This window comes from Mustela lutreola, chromosome 6, assembly GCF_030435805.1.
Source record: "Mustela lutreola isolate mMusLut2 chromosome 6, mMusLut2.pri, whole genome shotgun sequence".
Classification (NCBI taxonomy): Eukaryota; Metazoa; Chordata; class Mammalia; order Carnivora; family Mustelidae; genus Mustela; species Mustela lutreola.
Window position 1 is genome coordinate 98825590 of NC_081295.1, and position 19569 is coordinate 98845158.

Below are 19569 nucleotides of genomic sequence, written 5' to 3' on the forward strand. Positions count from 1 at the left end.
CTATGTCAGTTTAAAAAAAAAATCAATTTGATTTTACCAGAAATATTTCTGCCTTTGTGCATAGGATAGTTGTGTTTTGGACTTCTTTGAGACATGACACAGAATAAAGAAAATTCTCACCTCACCTTCCACTGGAGGTGTTGCTTATGTTTTGAGACCCATGCATGTAGTTGAGGACCAGTCCTCATCTTCTTTAAAGGAAGAACCAGTCATCCTTCACTGGCCATCCTACCATGCTAAGGGTTCCAAGTTAACTTGACCACATAATGATGATCAGTCACAACATATCAGCTGACCAAAACCCCAACACTGAATTGAAGCTTGTTTGAGTTAAAGATTATAGAAGGCAAAGAACAGGTGTTAAATTTTCCTCATCCCTCTTCCTCCTTTTCTCCTCAATTTGATCTTGCTTCCCATCCCAAAATCAAAGTGAATCACAGCAAAACACACACACACACACACACACACACACACACACACACACACACACACACATCAATGGTTGCTTTCCCTTTCAACCCAATATCTCTTGTGACACCCTTTCATATAGGTGCAAATGTAGCAAATTCTGAAGCAGAACTTCTGCTCCCTCAAACCAACCAAGAGGACCCAAGCAGGAAACAAAGAGAAGATAAAGGCCCCACACTGTAAGTGAGCCATGAACAGCTAGGGAGCAGACATTTCCTTGGGGCTTACAGAAAGGAGACTAATCTAACTCTGTCATCTGAGACATCCCTGGACATATCCCACCTCAGGGTGTATGTGAAACAAAAAGAGGACATTCAAAGGAATTCTCAGAAATGGGAGTGAGTCATCAGCCTGGGTAAACAGGCCATCGTCTTTTCCTCTCCTTCCCATGGAGGGAAGTCTGAAGGTCCTCTCTCCACTTAAAGGAAGAAAAAGCAGTGTGGAGATTCCTCAAGAAATTAAAAATAGAACTTCCCTATGACCCTGCAATTGCACTCCTGGGTATTTACCCCAATGATACAGATGTAGTGAAAAGAAGGGCCATCTGTACCCCAGTGTTTATAGCAGCAATGGCCACGGTTGCCAAACTGTGGAAAGAACCAAGATGCCCTTCAACGGGCGAATGGATAAGGAAGATGTGGTCCATATACACTATGGAGTAATTGCCTCCATAAGAAAGGATGAATACCCAACTTGTAGCAACATGGACCAGACAGGAAGAGATTATGCTGAGTGAAATAAGTCAAGCAGAGAGAGTCAATTATCATATGGTTTCACTTAGTTGTAGAGTATAACAAATGGCATGGAGGACATGGGGAGTTAGAGAGGAGAAGGGAGTTGGGGGAAGTTGGAGAGGGAGGTGAACCATGAGAGACTATGGACTCTGAAAAACAATCTGAGGGGTTTGAATTGATGGGTGGGTGGAAGGTTGGGGTACCAGGTGGTGGGTATTATAGAGGGCACGGATTGCATGGAGCACTGGGTGTGGTGAAAAAATATTTAATACTGTTATGCTGAAAATAAATAAAAAATAAATTTAAAAAGAAAGAAAGAAAGAAAGAAAGAAAGAAAGAAAGAAAGAAAGAAAGGAAGGCAGGCTTCAGAAGTACCAGGCATAGGGCTACCAGCAAAAATAGGAGACTGGCTTCTTTTCCCCAGGTCAGATGTCTGCACATGCAGCATATTTGTGGGGCTGCCCATGCCTATTGAATAGGAGAAAGATAATTTGAAAAGATAGCTGAGCAGGAAAAGGGGTGGTAAGTAGAACACCTTTGGTGTGCAAAGACTGTTAACTTTCTTCTTGAGCCAGTATTCTGGTACTTTACCCAAAATGGGCCCTAAGGCGGTATCTAAGGGCACTGCAAATCCAAAGCAGGGGGCGGGCAGCTCTATGCTAGAAAACAGTGAGAAGGTCTCCTACAAGGCTCCAAAGATCTTATATAGAAATCTTTGGAAAAAGAATCAACAGTCACCCAGTAATATCCTGAGAGGCAGCCACACTTCGAGGAGGATACAAGCACACACTTCAAGAAAGCCTTCAGTGAGCCTTCTTGCCTCACCTCTTCTATCTGTTCCAGCACCAATAATATATGAGTAAAAAGGATGGATGGAAAAGCAAAGGAGCAAGCCAAACCCCTGCCCCTCCAAATGCTCCAGGCCAGGGGCTCGAGAAGGACAAAGGAGTATTAAATGAAAAGGAGACTTAAGTTTTAAAGTGGTAAGTTGATGGGGGTTCCTGGGTGGCTCAGTTGGTTAAGCATCTGCCTTTGGCTCAGGTCATGATCTCAGGATCCTGGGATCAAGTCCCACAATGGGCTCTCTACTCAGGGGGAACCTGTTTTACCCTCTCATTCTCCATCATTCTTTCTCTCTCTCAAATAAATAAATAAATAAAATCTTTTTTAAAAAAATGAAGTGGATGAGTTGGAACTGGCCTTTTTTAGTATGTTAAATCAACTGGAAAGCTATGGTGCCCAAGGTGGTATTGTTAAAGGAAAGGGAAAAAAGACCCATCAGAATATGGATGAAGATAGCAATTTAGAGGAAAATAAAATCTGTTCTGAGTCATATTTCTGTCTAGAAGGTTCAGGTCTCTCAAACATCCCTAAAAAGTCACTTGCTCCATTTGCAAAGACCAATGGCCAATTTATACACCACACCAGCTCCAGATTCCCACAAGATCTCAGGTAACAGTTTGTGGTTAAAAAGTGATAGGGGAAAACACAGAAACTCTTCAATATTGAGAAAATCCAAAATCCTTGAAAAGGAGGAAGGAAAACTATAGCATTTATACTAGTACCACCTTATCTGTAAGGGTTACATTCCAAGACCACCAGCAGATGCCTGAAACCACAGATACTTCCCAATACTATGTATCCTATTCTTTTCCTGTTCATCTATACCTATGATAAAGTTTAATTTATAAATTAGGCACAATAAGAGACTAATAATAATAACTAATAATAAAATAGAATAATCATAATAATACGCTGCAATAAAAGTTATGTGAATGTGGTCCCTCTCTCTCAAAATACCTTATTGTACTGTACTCACCCTTTTCTCCTTCTTGTGATGATGTGAGAGGATAATATGCTTATGTGATAAGATGAAGTGAGGTGAATGGCTCATAGGCCTTGTGACATGGCATTAGGCTACTCTTGGCCTTTTGAGGTTCAATCAGAAGTGGATAATCTGCTTCCAGAGCTCTTTTCTTTGGAAAACCAGAGTCCACATGAAACCAGAAAACACAGTGGCCACACAGATGTAGCCAGTGAGGAACAGGAGCCAGTGAAGCCAACACATGCACAGAGATGCAGACATGAGACACTATGAGTTGAGTCCTGACAGGATGGGGCCTGGAGGCAGTCATCCTCAAGGCCCACGGTCTTCCTGTCCACCTTGAGCTTGACCAAAAACTCATAAATCCTGTGTTCTAAGTTTGTTTGCCCTGGGTGTCTGCCCCTGAAAACCAAGCATTTCAAGGGGAGTAAAGCTACACACAGAAATGCCATGCCACTGCAATGGTTTATAGTCCAGCCCAAAGGAATGAGAGACAAAAATGGAGAGACTCATAGTCTAGAAGAACTAGGTAAGAGGTGGGAGCAAGAAGGGATGTGATGGATGTAAAGGAGACCGAACTGGACGTGGCTGGTCAAGTGACAAAAGAGCAGAGATCTGACAACCTACTGTTGGAGGAACAGTTCTAAGACAAAACAGGCTCTGGAAAGTTACATCCCACAACAAAGAGCACACGGTAGGAAAAGTCTCCAAGCTCTATCCATCCTGGGGAAAGAAGGGATCAGATGGAGAGGCGCCCTGAACTCCTCAAAAGGATCTACACACCACAGTTAAAAGGATGAGCTAGTAGAGTTGCTTTTAATGACTCTTTGGGCAATGGAACTCTTTCTTCCAAGGAAATATCATGCAAATAGATAAGCAATGGATTACTTGAGCAATTTAAACCTTTATTGCTTGGCCCCCCCAAACACTTCATTGTCTTAGGAACCCCTGAAGTTCCTCCAGGAAACATCTGGATTTTGTAGAGCAGAGGGTGAAAGCCAGAAACACGGTCCCATAGCGTGGGTGTACTCTGTGCACCCGGAACCGTGCTTCAAGACAGCCTGATGCCCTTTAGCAACTCAAACAGTGCCTGTGACACCATACTTATAAAAAGCATGGAATTTAAATAAAGATACTCGGTACTTTTAGAAGGAAAACAAACCATATCTAAACTCGCCTGTTTAGACTCATTTTTTTCCTTATTTGTTCCTACCAAATTCTTATATTCATAACAATCACACTAGTGTTTTCCTCAACCACACTCCCACGTACCAGCTTTGCTCAGAAACTTCCATGTATACTTAAAGCCAGTATCTTGTAATTTCTTGAGAAGGACAAAGACAGAAGTCCATTCAAGGCCATAAGACTGTTTTTTTCTCCTAAGAAACTGCCAGCCAAATTTCTCAGGGAGGAACTGGAAATGAAGTGAGAGACATTGATAAATTTCCCTGCTGAACAATCAATAAAACCCCCACCATCCTGTTCAGACTCCCACTGTGGAAGCAAGGGCCGTAATTACATTGTCAAAAATTCAAGTTGCTCAGGCTGACAGTAACCCCCTTAAAAAGTGACAAGTGATTGGCACTCGGTTTGGGGTAGTGAACCTGGATTGGCAGACAGAGTGGGGAAAGAAAAAGGCACTAGTGAAATTTCCTTATTGACCACGACCTGCCAGACCCCAGATGGCCACTCTGGAGGCATCCTGAGACCCCAGAGTCGCATTTAGAATCCCAGTGAGCAGCTGACAGGACCTCTTAGGCAATCTGAACCCCATCAGAGATTCTGAACAGAATAGCCCTGCCCCAGTCCACTCCCAAACCCCAAGAAAGAGAAAGATGGCCTTGCATGTGTGTGAGAGTATTCCTACATTAAAAGAAAAACATGAAATGTGCTTTCAGCTCCATCATTCCTCATGACAGCTGAATAGCAAAGCCTGTTTGCTTAGCGATATGAATCCATGAGAGAAATTAGCTGGAGCAGAAGCATTCCAGGGGGTGGCAATGAAGAAGGAGACGGGGGAAGAGAGGGTGGGAAAGCCATTGTCCCCACATGCAGACGACTTGTGTGATTCTCTGTGACCCAAGCTGGAGCTAAATCAGTACCCGTCAGTCAGTCCTGTCCCTCCTGGATGCACAGGATAAAATGCGTCCAAAAGGCCTCATAGCTGGGCAGTGCTCTGCTTCTGCCTATTCTGGGGCCCATGCAGACAGTTTCCAGAAGACTCTCTTGTAACCACACCCAGGAATGGTGGTTTTCCACTGCTGGGAAGCAGCAGCCCCACCAGAGATTAAAATCAAAAGGTGTTCCTTGGGTGGTGGGAACAGAATAGAAGATGCCTGGGAATGTTGCTAAAACCTCTCTCTTGCTCTGATCAGAAGAGGTAGACAAGGAAATTAATAAGGAGAAAAATCTCTAGGCAGGGCTGGCCTCATGCCAAATTTTGAGATAGAAGCCCCTCTTGCTCTCCCTGCTAAAAGAAAACATGAGATAATTGGCCCTGGGTCCTCAGTGCTCTGCGGCTGAGGGGGGATGGGGAGGGTGTTAAAATATAATAAAATGGCCATAACTAACTCTGCTTGAGTGTCAATGTGTGCCAAATACTTTGGAGTGGTTCTCAAGCAGTAAATCTACAAGGTGAGGACCATGTTTTCCAGTTCTGTGGAGCTTCATTTGCCCAAGGTCATAGGTGATCTGTGCCAGACCTGAGCGGAGTTCTGATTCCAAAACTATTAACCACTAAAAACAGCATTTCTCCGAGTAGTCAGTGAGCCACATGAATCAGATCACCCACTGAAATGCACGTTTCTAGGCCCATTCATAAGGCCCACCGAGTCAGACTGTGGGGGTGAGGCCTAGAAACCTGTATATTAAAAAAAATCTCCTAGAGAAGAGTTTTCTGTACACTAGGTGGTGAGTCTCACTCCATCATGCCAGGAAGCCGAGTGAATGCTGGGTCATTAGGGACTCTGGGTGCAAAGCAGTGAATCAAGTGGCTCACTGTTTTGCATACTTGACAGCAAAAGAAAATGAGTTTTTCCCTAAAGCCCCAGTGTCACCAGACCCATGCCTGGCCCTGGGAAAAGGCCATTGAAATTACGTAATGATTTTAGCCATGCTATAGAGCACTGCCAGAGGGGAATCTCAGACCTCAGAGGTGTAGGAGACAGGGAGAAGGGACTCATGAGCTCAGGCTGGCAGGGAGGAGGGGAATTCTCTGACAGACACTGGGGGAAGGTTCAGAACCCTCGCTCAGTGACTGTGCTCTTTCCCATACAGTGTTTCCTTCAAATGAATGAGATGTGGCGGCATCATTTCAGAGAGGAGAATAGCTTGCTTTTGCAATTGTTCACTGTGCAAGCTCTGTGGCTGCCCAGAGATCCTAGCTACTCCCATGTTGGTAGCACTTTGGGGAAATGGGTAAACCCATTGGTGAGGACAACCTAATCCTGGGAATGCAGGAAACAAGATGAGGAGGAGGTGGAGGGAGCAGGAGAAAGAGAAGGAAGGGAGGGAGGGAGAGGATATCCAGTAACATCCAATACCCAATATCCAGTATCCAATATCAGTAACATCCCAGGGCTGAAGCTGTAACACTGATTTGTAACTTTCACAATTCTCCAACCACATCTGAAACATCTCCTTTGCTTTGGCTGGCCTGCACTGATTGATTATGAGCAATGGCACTAAGGTTTTCTTGACAATTGTTTTAACACAAACGCTTAGGAGCACAGGATCCTTTGAAAAGGCAGGCACATAAAGGTTTATTTATGAGCTGTTTTGATGACCCTTCCAGATAGAATGTGAACATGAGTAGAGTTGAAATGAAAGAAGTGGGGTAGAAGAATTAGGTGTCTTCACCCTCTTTCATGAGTACGTCCATTTCTAGCAAGAGCTGAACATTTACCTTGTATAGGACAGTGACCGTCAATCCAGAGGACCACTGTTAAGCATTTTGACGGTCTATAGCAAAAATTGACCTGTGCCCTCTTGTTCTCCAGCTGGGTTTCTTCAGTGGTAAAGAGCAGCACATTGGGTTAGAAGCCTAAGTGGCTGCTGGACCACAGCAAACATCTGAAGACAGTTGATGCACAATAGATAGAAACCCTCATGGATGCTGAACAACAACATCAATGTAAGTTCTTGCTGATAAAGAGAGGAGGAAAGAGTCCTCCGTAAAGCAGAACATAAGAATCAATACTGTAGGCATTTTGCATTTCTGTCCAGATAGTTACGGGTTTTTTTTAAGCCTTACAAAATATATCCCCCATATGTAGCAGTCTGGCTGGCCAAAGTCAACACTTTATAAATGCCTGATGAAAAGATTTCATTTCCTCTCATAGGAAGCCAAAAGAGGCAAAAGACTGCATTTTAGTGAACTATGATTGAGGCCCACAGACTAACTAACCCCCCTCCCCCTTATCCGTGGTTTTGTTTTCTGTGGCTTTAGTTACCCATGGGCAACTCTAGTCTGAAAACAGATGATCCCCCTTCTGACCTGGTCAGAAGGTCACTAATAACCTAACACTACATCACAGTGCCTACTTCATCCCATTGTGGAGGCATGTTATCATCTCGTGATCACAAGAAGGGTGAGTACAGAATGAGAAGATCTTTCAAGAGACCACATTCACATAACTTCTACTACCTTGTATCATTACAGTTGTTTTATTTTATTATTGTTGTTGTTAATCTTTTATGGTGTGTAATTCACAAATCAAACTTTATCATAAGTGTGTAGTTATAGGAGAAAACAGAGTGTGTATATGTGTAGTTGGTACTATCCACAGTTCCAGCATCTACTGGAGGTTTTAGAATATGCCCCCCACAGATAAGGGAGAACTACTGTGTAATACACAGAGCCTTAACAGAGCAAAATGGTAGACCCCTCAGCATAGCTCTATGACCAATTTATGTTGTCATGCCAATATAGAAATGCCAATGTCGATGATATCAAGTTTTTTGGAGACTGGGCCACCATCTGGAGTCAACATTTTGACTTCCCTTTGGCTCATGCTATGTAACTGAAAGTATATAAATATCCACTGAAAGACATTTAAAGCTCATCATTTTATACTTACACATTTTCCAGTTGATACTGAGGATTCTCCTGGTACACTTAGTAATATCCTGAATCTCCAGGAAAATAAAAATGTCCATTTTTGTAAAGTGGGACTAAGTGATCAGAAGATGATAAAATGGTAACAGAAACACATGTAGCCTAATTCCTGTTTTCTTTTCTTTTCTTTTCTTTCCTTTCTTTTCTTTTCTTTCCCAGAAATCCATAAGAACCCAACCCCCCAGTGACAGGATTCTAAGTAAAACTTTAACCAAATCCTGCTCCTAGGAAGGGAAGACAGCCATGACACAACAAAATAAAGTCATATCTATTTGATTTGTGATGCTGCCAATGTAAATGGCCCATCAGTCAGTTTGCACTATGCTATGCTGCTGTTAACAAACACCGATCCCAGTGGCTTCAGTAGACAAAGATCACTCCCCATTCACTTTCAGGATTGCAGCAGGTGGGCTGCAGCTCCACTCCGACTGTCCTCATTCAGGTACCCAAGCTGAAGAATATAGCTGTCCCCCTACATGGGACAGGCTATTCTCCAGCAGAAGGAATGGGACAAATGGCCAAAGCAGTGTAACAGCTCCTAAGACTTCTACTTGGCCATGCAGTCATCATTACCGCTCACATTCCTTGACAGAAGCAAGTCCATGGCTAAGTCCCATCTCCCAGTGGGACAGAGAAGTATGGCCCACCCCCTGGGAGGCACTGAAAGTCACCTTGCACTTGGTGGAGGCATATAATCCTCTTACAGGAAGGGGAGTACATAATTGGGAACCAAATATACTCTGTCTGCCACAGGAACCATAACAACTAATATTTCTTATTTAAGGAAATAGTGCCCATGCTGTAATTAACTTTGCTGTCTCAGCAACGAACATTCAAAGATTCTTAAGGGGTTTTACCATTTGCCTATCACTGTCATATTATCTAGATACCATTCTACCTCATCTCTTCTGGTGAACTGTGTCACTCACCATGCAGGGAAAGAGTTCCATTCCTCACCGCCAGGAACTTGACACCATATGGAAAGAAGGGAGTAGAGTGGGAACTCCCGTAGAGTTTGATCTCAGCTTTGCCTTGGAAGGGCTTATCCTCGGATCCAATCCAGAGCTCTCCACCATCAGAAATGAGGATGGAGTGTGCCCTAAGCTCAATGGGTCCTGCATCCATGAAAATCAGCTTGCCTCCTAATGACCAAAGAGAAGATTGTCAATCCTTAGAAGAATAAGGTTCACCTCCTTTTGACAGTTCCAATGTCTGAGGAAATCCTCTGCATTTATATACTTTTGCAGCAATTTAGACTTATTTTGTCTCCCCCTCTCTTCTAGAAGCTCAGTAGAACATGGATTGGACCCCCAAAGGTAGAAGCACTAAACTAAGCCAGTTTAGGTTAGCTATCACTATTCATTGCATTTTTTATTTATGTTCTTTTTAATGGCAATATTCTAAATGCCCAGTAATTTAAGACTGGTTAAATAAGGGTTGAGAGGGTCACCATTTTAGCCATTGACAGCAGAAAAAAGCAGCACATAAAATTAAGTTTAGAAACACTAAGAAACATGTGAATGAGAAATAGGAATAGAAGAAAATATGCCAAAATTATAAGACTGATGGTAATGGTAAAAGGAAATGTAATTAGGACTACCAGCATGGCATCCACAGCACTTTAGCTGGCCAGTGTCCATTTTGCTTTACTTTTGATAAGAAACCCAAAGTTCCTTAAGAAATTGCTCTGTGCCACTGAATACAGTTGAGTGGGACTTTCAATCATCATATCCCATCCTACCATAGCCAAGCCAGGCTAATACCCAGGCTTTATATGGAAATTTGGAACAGGAAGGAACAGAACACTGAAAATGTTTAGTGGCATCTAAATGAGCCTGAGAAGAGCTTCTGTTTCTGAGGGCCACTGCCACCCCCCACAAAGCTCCTTCATAATGCCCTGATCATTATCACTTCTAGACCTGATTTTCCAGACTTTTCCTTCAATTATGTAAGTGACCCAACATAATCTCAATAAATTTCCTTTTGTAAAAGAAAGTCGGTTTCTGGGATGCCTGGGTAGCTCAGTGGGTTAAAGCCTCTGCCTTCGGCTCAGGTCATGGTCCCAGGGTCCTGGGATCAAGCTCCACATCGGGCTCTCTTCTTGGCAGGGAGCCTGCCTCTCCCTCTCTCTCTCTGCCAAATAAATAAATAAATAAGGTTAAAAATAAAAATAAAAAATCTAAAAAAGAAAGTCGGCTTCTGTTATTTGTAATCAAATAATCTTAACTGCTACAAATGTTTTCTCTAATATCCAAATTTTCTGTAACATAGGAATATTATTTTATAATAAAATTATATTGTGAGAATAAATACTTAAGATATTAAAACATACTTTCACCTTTATAATACTTCTCTTTCAAAGGATTTAGAACAGTTGCATTCCATGCAGAATTTTCTCTGTAATGCCAACATTATTAAAGCAGCCCATGTAAACAACCACATTCACCTGCATGAATTCCTAAATCTATCTCCCTCCACATGTGGTTTGCAAAAGTACTGGATAGGACTCTTCTAGCCTATAACAAAGTGGTTAGACTTGTGACTTCATACTGGAAAAATCAGGGGTCCTCTTTTCTAAACCCTATGACAACGTCTCATCCCAGTCAGAATAGTCAATGTCCTGATGCTGGGCCCAAAAATGCCCTTCATGATTCACCACCCACCTCCAAGTCCACTGCAACATTATCTTGTAAGCCTCATGCCTTCCCTCACATGCCCTGCACACTGGCCCCCTTGTCAGCTCTCCAACAGGCCTCAGTTGCTCCCTTACCTGCAGTGTTCTTCTGTCCAGCATCCCTGTGACTCCCTCCTTGTTGTTTCCAATCAAATCTTGACTTCTCACTGAGGGTCTCCCTCTCTGGTCTATATAAAATAACATGCTCTAGCCCCTTACCCAAAGACGTTTTTCTTCATAACACTTACCATGAGGCATATTATTTATTTACATGCTTATTATCTGCCCACCTGCCACTAGAAGGCATGCTTCGTGAGGGCCCCTCTCCATTTTGTTCACCTTTGTGTTGCCAGGGTCTAGAACAGTGACTGATATAGGTGGTTTGCACTCACTATGTAGTTGTGGAGTAAACAAGCAAATGATTATATCATTTTAGAAGAGAACCTGTTTTAAGTATCTGAATTTCCTTTATGGACACACAAATACATACACACACCCTCTCATTTTCTGAGAGGATGTTGTTATTGCATGTAATCTATAAATCCATACATGTCTCAATGAGCCAAAGGTAGGCAAAGGATGTGAAGAGGCAACATGTCAGAAAAGAAATGGCTCAAAAGGCAGATCCTTCTGTCGTAAGGAGGGTCTCAGTGAGTGAGCGACAGTGAAGGTCAAGATTCTTCAATTGCTAAATTTAGTCCTCCATCCAGTGTGCCAAGTTTCAAGTCAAATTGTTGTTCTCCAGAAATCACAACTGGAAAGTCTCAAACATGTACTGGAGGAATGAGGGGGACCTAAGAAAAAGGCTATTTTTGTTTATCTCCATCTTAGTGCAAACATAGTGACCCATACACATTTGACCCCATAGTCATGTGTGGAGGCCACCTCGTCCTTGACCTTCAGCTCCAGCACTGCTCTTTGACTCTCCTCAGCTGCCTTCATGGAGCCTTCTAGTCTTGCCTCCTAAACCCAAGCTGCATACCATCAGCAACAGGCCTGGGATGTTGACGTGGATTCAACCATTGAAATTGTTCTCTCCTTGCAGCCACAGTTTAGAACAGTGTACCCCACATGGTATCCAGTTTATCCCTCAGTAAAATGTACATGGTAATAGTTCTTCCCTCAAAGAGCTATGATGAGATTTCTTGAAGTGATACTTGTAGATCCCAGGTCACGGGTCTGACACCTGTTAGACACTTCATGCAGTGCTGGCGGTGGCTGCTGTCACCCTCATCATCTGCACGCCCCCCCACACTGTTGACATTACTACTCATTTACAGAGTTACTCCATCACGCACACACTACTGGACTACCTCCTTCCAACATCTCGCCATTGGCAGGCCCACCTTTCCTTCTGAAACATGACACAGCAATCACACGCTCACGGAAACTATAGGAGAGGCAAGAACTCTCCTGTGATCTATAGTCTTGGTGCTGGAGCAGCAGCCCATGGCTTCCAGACTTCCAAAGGACCTACTGGCGATCTTGACTTTAATTTTCCCTTCCACTGATGTTCCAATGACAAGAGTAATCATTAGAAATGCAATAATAATCCTTAATCCTGCTGTGAATGAAACGGAAAAAATGTGACCTGTTTCCCAAAACTTTTCACTCCCAGCCACATGTCATTAAGGTCCCAACTAATTCTCTTCAACTGGAGGACCATGGACTTGCATAGCATGCACCCTCCATTACAAACAGGCAGGAAATCTGAACTGACCTTGATGACAAAGCGTTAGAAGCAGAGGGCAGACTATTGGCCTCTGAAGGACTCTCCGTAAGTCCCATAAAATTGGTGGCCCTCTGATAACCCATTTCCAAATATGTCCCACTCCATGCTGGGGATGGTCTGTTTTCTCATCATGTACATGCAAAACAGAACCATGCGTTCACTGAGACTCCTTCCAGCTCCAGAACACTGGACATCGACATCTTCCAGAATGTGCTCAGCCCTGCCAATACTGATAGAAACATGAAGCTTGTGTTTTCCTGACACACCCATGCTGCAGTGGACTTTGAATTTCACTTGAGAAAAGCATCCCATACGCAGTCAGAAATCCAAATACTACTACAGGGAAAACAAAGCTGCTAACACTTACTGAGCACCCACCTTATGTCAAAATCTTTAGACATGTTGTCAGAAATGACCATCAAAACCAGCCTATGAGGTTGATATCATACTCCATATTTTGCAGACCAGAGAGCAGGCTGGGAGAGGAGGTCTGTCTCAGCCTAGAATAAGCCGAGCAAGCACTGGAGCCCGGGACCACCTGCCAAAAGAGCTCACACCCTATCCACTTCGGCAAACCCTCCCAGGTTACTTTTTTATTAATTAGAATGATCATGGTTACCTTTAAGGAAAAACACATGCTAGCCTAAGTTAAGTTTGCCGGTGGCTTATTTATATATTATTTATTTTCACTTTGTTAAGGCAGCTATACCTCGCCTCATTCCAAACAGGATTTGAGGCAGATTACAAGAGTTAGTGGGTGAATTTATAAACCTGGGCTCTGTTCCTTGTATCCAGCAAACTATTAAACACACTAAAACAAATTGGCAGAAATTTAAAAACGTCATTTACTGATGGGAACTAATAATGACGCTAATGAAGGGAGAAATCTCAGCCCAAAGAAAATGAATGATTTGTGTTGGCAAGAGTACTAAAAACAGGATTAATTAATTAATGTGATAACCATTATTCCCAGCTAAAAAGCCTCCCCTCCTTACTTATCAGCAACAAGGATAAGGAAATCTAGGTAAATTAAGAAGAGAGTTTGATGAGGAATTCAACTCTTTTTAATTGAAATAATTAAAAGCGATAACCAAAATGAAAGCTTCTTAGTGGAAAGGAATGTAAGGTTTACACTCAAGCTAGCCGTGTGCCGAGCCCCCAAGTGTTGTATCCTCACACTTTATTAGCTTAAAACAAATAGCCAGTGGGCTGCTGTGGAGCGTGGTGGCTTTGGATGGGAGGATAGAGGGAGGACTTTATTCCTTCACTTTATAAAGCTTGACCACATTTCTGAACGCTGAAATGAAGTGCAGGGCTGAAGGTGGCCTGTGACCGTGACCCTTCAATGGCTTGTTCATGAAAGCCGAGTCTGTCCCACAAGTGACCTTGGGTAATTTTATAAAAATCAATCAACCATCATGATTGTTACTTCCCCTCTAAAATAAATAAATGAACACAACTTTTTTTTACATGTAATCACTTCTTTCCATTAAACATCCCTTTTATTTCTTTTAAAGGGAAGTCAAAGCGACTTTTAGCAGCTAGCTAATGTTTGCAAAGTACATCAAAACCTGCTTTCGGCTAACCCTACAATTAGCCATCCTCTGTAATAACCTCAAAATGATTTGTTGTATGTGTTTGGGGGAAAAAAAAAAAGCCCCACTGTTCTAGCTATTTTCCCCCTCACAGTAAAAATTTAGAATCTAAATATTTTACTACCCAGTAAGTCTCTGAAAGAGCCACTCTACCTTCCATCCTCAGTTCCTTCCCTCCCTTTCCTTGAGGGAAAGGCCCAGCTGGACCTTTGCGCTGACAGGTCTATCAGACCTGGTCCTGGCAAGATCACGATGGCAACCACACCACTGAATCCAAGGTCTGATGCTCTGTTCTCACCTGTCCTGAGTGGCCAGTACTCTCTGACATACTTGGTCATTCCTTCTTTCTTGAAACTCCTTCCCCTCCCTTGATGGTGCTGGTTTTCCTCCTTTCCACTCGCCCCTCAAGCCTTCCCTCCCAGCCTCCTCTACCGGATTCCTCCGGATTGTCCCAATAACTGGCACATCTCCACCCCTTTGCCTGTCATTCTATGAACTGTGCATTGGTTGTCTCACCTTGTCCTCCCATTTTAAACACCATCCCAAGCAAATTGCTGGTGACTCCCAAATTTCTATCTCCAAAGCCCTCTTCTACCTCTGTCACTCAGACTCATACACCCAAGGACCACCCAACATCTCTATGTAGGTGTCTCACAGGCTCCTCAACTTGGCACTCCCAGAACATCCAATCCTCGCCTTGCCCCACAGGTCATCCCACAGTTCCTGCAGAGGTCACAAATGGCAACTCCCTTCTTCCAGGTGCTCAGCCTAAAAATCCTCAGGTCAACATTGCACTCACAGCCAATCTTCCAGGAAATGTTGTGCCTTCTTCCTTCAGACGATCTCCACAATCCAACCACTTCTCACCACTTCCACATCTCCCACTGGGAGTGGGAAACTTAAGTCACTCTCATCTCATCCTTGGATGACTGTAACAGCCTTTCAACTCAGGTCCCTGATGCTATCCCCACCTCCACCCCAGGGTTTACTCCCACAACAGCACCCAGTGCAATTCTTTTTCTTTCCTTTTCTGTTAAGCCTTCTTAGGCCACCTCTCTGCTCAGAGTGTCCAATGGCTCCCACCACACTTGGAGTCAAAGCCTATTAAACCCTACAGGGTTGGCCCTCTCTGACCCAATCACACTCTTCTCTCCCTAGGGCTCATAGTCCTCCTGCTGCACTCATCTTCCTGCTTCCCCTGCCTCACAGCCTTTGCCTCACCATGTGCAAATACCCCCAGCCACCACCAGGCTCCCTCTCCACCTTCCCTGCTGTATTGTTCCCCCTGCTGCTCTGCAAATCTCACAAAAACTATAACCTACTCACTTGACTACTTCTTTATAGAAATAAATACTATGAGAGTGAGAATTTTGGTCCATTTCAATCACACCCATAGCCCCTGTGCCTAGAATAGTGCCTGACATATGGGGGACATGGCAAAAGGTCATTAGATACGGGTTGAATAAGGAAGAGTTGAAGTTATAGACGTGAATAAGGTCTCCATGGAGAGGGCGTACAGAAGAGAGAGAAGAGAAACAAACAGTCAAATATTATTCCTTAAAAACTAGAATAACATGAGAAAAATAGCAGGATTCTTGGGTGTCATTCAAAGAATTGGGTGAATGAGAACATTTGCAAGGTCGTAGTTCTAGGAAGAACTTTAAGAAGTGTGAAGGTGGTGGATGAAGATGTCATTATGTCATTTTTAGGAGGTTCAGAGGAGAAGGTGTGCAGAGCAAGAATCCACATGTTTAGGTGAATCTGCGGCAGGTGATAAAATGAACCCAGGGAGAGTAACTCCAGGGTTAAGCAGAGGGAAAGCCAGAAGTGAGCAGAGGTAAGATCCAGGCAGGCAGCTGAGGACCTCAATTAACTAGCTCAATCCATAACCCAAACTAGATCACTCACTGCTCAAAGCCTGAACTGCCTAAATTTGTATATGTAAATTATCCAGCTTACTTATCCATGATGATTAACCCCCGCTCAGGTTTTTGTATCAACCACAAATAAATCCTTAAAATGTTTTGCAGCCTGTTTCTGGTTACCTTTCCAGTTGTTATGCAATCAAATAGATAGGGAGGCTTGCGGAATTTTCTGTCCCTGGAGAATTAGAGATGACTATCCATTCAGGATGGACAGATACCCCCTCTGCCAAGGTGACAAGGGCTGGCTGAGGGATCTGGGCACATTGCCGTACCCTCCTGCACCACATTGTTGTGGATGTGGGTGGCAGGAGAAGGTGAGGAAGAGGGGGAAAAGGTAGTAATGGGGGAAGGCAGCCACAGCCCGAAGCCTGCATGGTTGGGGATGCACACAGCTTCCTTTGTTGGCAAGATCCGGATTAGGCTTGTGCCTGATCCACTGGAGCAGAGCCTGGAAGCCTTCGAGGTGGGCTTGTCCCCGGCCAGAAAGGCGGAAAATCAATTTGGCTGGCAAACGAGAGCCCCCAAGAGCTCAGTGCACGCTCCATAATCCTATCCACTAGCAGCTCAGGAAATAGATGCCTGAGCCCTCACATATTCATGGGAGATGTGAGGCATAAATCAGGCTTTAAGGATTGGGGGCAAAGGGAATGGACTCTCTGGCTGGCTACTAATTAATCAAGCACAGAACACCTAAACCTAGCAACCTGGGAGCAAGCCATACACACCGGCATTGGCTGCTGCTGCTGCTTTTCCTGATTTTTTTTCCTTTTCAATTAAAATAGATATCGAATGAAATTTCCCCCCTTAGCTGATGCTGCTTATGCATCCCCCTGTTCTTCCTTTAATTAAAAAACATGCTTATTGCAATACTTGCCAGAATCACTTTAACGGTATTTTAATTGTAATGTCTCTGCCTGATTAAAAAAAGAAAATATGAACTAGAAAGTGTGGGCAAGAAAGGTTCTCGGGCTGCGGGAAAAGAATCACCCACCTCCCCGAAATGGATGCTGCTTACTAATTCCTTAATTAGCCTGGTACCCCCATCAAATGGACAACGTAGACAGGGAAAAATATATCTGAAATAAAATCACCAAGTCAGAGCCACAAACAATAGCAGTTGGGGAAAATCATTTTCAGCAGCTCTGATTTTCCTGGCAGGACAGATAACTACATCTAACAAAACAAAACAAACAACAACAAATAAACCCGCTGTGCTCCGGACTGGCCCATGCAATGTGCCCAGCCAAGTTTCCATTGCTCTTTGCAAAGGGTCACATAGCCTTTGGGAAAAAAGTAGCAGGTCTAGGTTAATTGGCTTCCGGTCCTGACAATTCTATGTGGCTCCCTCTATTGTTTTAGGCTCGCAGTTCTCAAACTTGAGTGTGCATCTCAGTCCCCTGGAGGTCTTAAAACACAGACTGGCGAGCCTCCACCCCAAAGCAGGTCTGCTGTGGGGCCCCAAGATTTGCATTTCTCACAAGGTCCCAGGTGATGCTGCTGATCAAGGACCACACTTTGAGAACTGCTACTCTAGGTCAATGGAGCAACTGATCTAGGTGTCCATAGCCTTGTGCTGTCTGCTCTCTTCCAAAATAGGTGGAGAAATACAAGATGGGATTGCAGAGTAACTCACTTCGCCATCCAACCAATATGTGCCGTTACTTCCCAGCCTTTCAGCCAGGTGTTGAAAGAAAAAAAAAAATGTGAAAAATACAGGCTCTACTGCCACAAGGTCAAGGTGAAGTTTAAATCGCTCCAGGTGAATAAAAATACCTTGGTTTTAGTGCATTGGCCAACTGCACAGCCAATGGAGAAAGGTGATAAAGATTGTGAGTCAGCGTTCACTTTTTCTGTGACACATGAAACTCATTAAATTAATTTTATAAATTGATTAACTCTATATTAATTATAACATTTAAACCTATTTGTGGAAAACTATAAAAAAAATTTAAAAACTATAAAACTATAAAAAATATTTAAAGGAACTGAAACACAGATACCAAAAATGCCTTCGTCATTATAGCTACTATTATGAATTGTTACTTAACTAAATCTTGGTTCATTTGTTTTTTTAAGATTTTATTTATTTATTTGACAGAGAGAATAAGCAGGGGGAGTGGCAAGCAGAAGGAGAAGTAGGCTCCCCACTGAGCAGGGAGCCTGATGTGGGACTCAATCCCAGGACCCTGGGATCCTGACCTGAGCCGAAGGCAGACACTTAATGACTGAGCCACCCAGGCACCCGCTTGGTTCCTTTCCCTCTCCAAAACAATCATCCCATCTTTTTACCAACACAGGTTCTGGCATTTAAGGATACAGGCCCTTGGCTGGTCCATGAGTTTCTAAAACATCGCTTAAGACTTCAGAACAAAAGCTATTTACAAAGAGAAACAGAAAAGACCAGGAAAAAAAAAAGAAAAAGAAAAAAGCACACAAAACAAACCAACAACAACAAAAAAAAAACCTACCTTTTCTTCAAAGTCTGTTCCAGGCAGGTAAAAATCTTCCTCACTACCAAGTTACTCATTCATTCAAATAATCTTCTCCCTCCTACCAAAGTTCGAATAAGCACCGACCCAATCACATTTTTGAATATCCCTCCAATTTGATACATTTCTCTAAGCAATTAGAAAGGTTCCAAATATAATTGTTCTCTGAATATTGTAAACATAAATTGGCTGTAGCATACTAACTTCACGAGGAAAAGGTCACAGTTGTTTCCTCATTGGATTTGTTTATTTAAAAAGTGAGAACACCTCCTACCTTTTCCTGACCTGCAGGAATATTACAGTACATGAGAAATACAAGTGACAAAGGGCTTGGTCTCTGATATGTTTTTATATGCATAAGAATCCCGGATACATAAACATCCCAGAGTTCTAGTTCTGTTTTCCATCTGGATAAATAGGATATGGAAATCATTAATCAACAAGTGAGATAAAGAGGTAAGGAGAGACCAAAAAACCCTGAAGGACCCCATAAGCCATATTAAGTAGTTTAGGCTTGATCTCAAAAGCGAATGGAAAGCCAGTAAAGGGTTTTAAGTAAGGAAGTTTAAAATATTTATTTTTCATTACTGAAAATATTATAGCTTCTGTGCTAGGAAAGGACTGGTCCCTTTCAGTAGCATTTTTCATGTTATGACATTCAAGTTGTCAAAACACAAAACTGTAAATTGTTTAATATCTATCTATCTGTCTGTCTGCCCATCTATGGAAAGCATGTCCTTTCTCATAGCAATGGCTTATCTTTCATTTAAGGCTAATCAAGTGTGTCTGGGACTGTTCTCTGGAGGTAAATAATGTAAGTCATTGTCTGATTGGGAAAAATAAGGGGTTTCAGAGCCAAGTGTCCCCCACAGTAAAAAGCCTTTGTCTCTGATCTCCTGATACACAAATAGTAAATGAAATTGGTCACTGTCTGGGCTAATCCACTAACATTTAAGAATACCAGGAAGGACTCTGATGATAGAAAAATCCACAACTAACATTAATCTGCTT

At 43.0% G+C, this 19569-nt stretch overlaps 1 protein-coding gene across 15 annotated transcripts in view; it reads right to left on the reverse strand.

Moving 5' to 3' along the window:
* PKHD1 (PKHD1 ciliary IPT domain containing fibrocystin/polyductin) overlaps nucleotides 1-19569 on the reverse strand; it is a 475577-nt gene that overhangs the window by 307782 nt on the left and 148226 nt on the right. For 14 of the 15 annotated variants that reach the window (XR_009354742.1, XR_009354743.1, XM_059178234.1 and 11 more), the window contains one exon: nucleotides 9073-9285. The exons of the other annotated variant lie outside the window; for it this stretch is intronic. Coding sequence is in view for 12 of the 14 variants with exons in the window: in XM_059178234.1 (XP_059034217.1) it covers nucleotides 9073-9285 (213 nt within the window). In the remaining 2 variants the exon portion in view is untranslated. The remainder of the gene's footprint in view (nucleotides 1-9072; nucleotides 9286-19569) is intronic. 15 annotated transcript variants of the gene reach the window in all.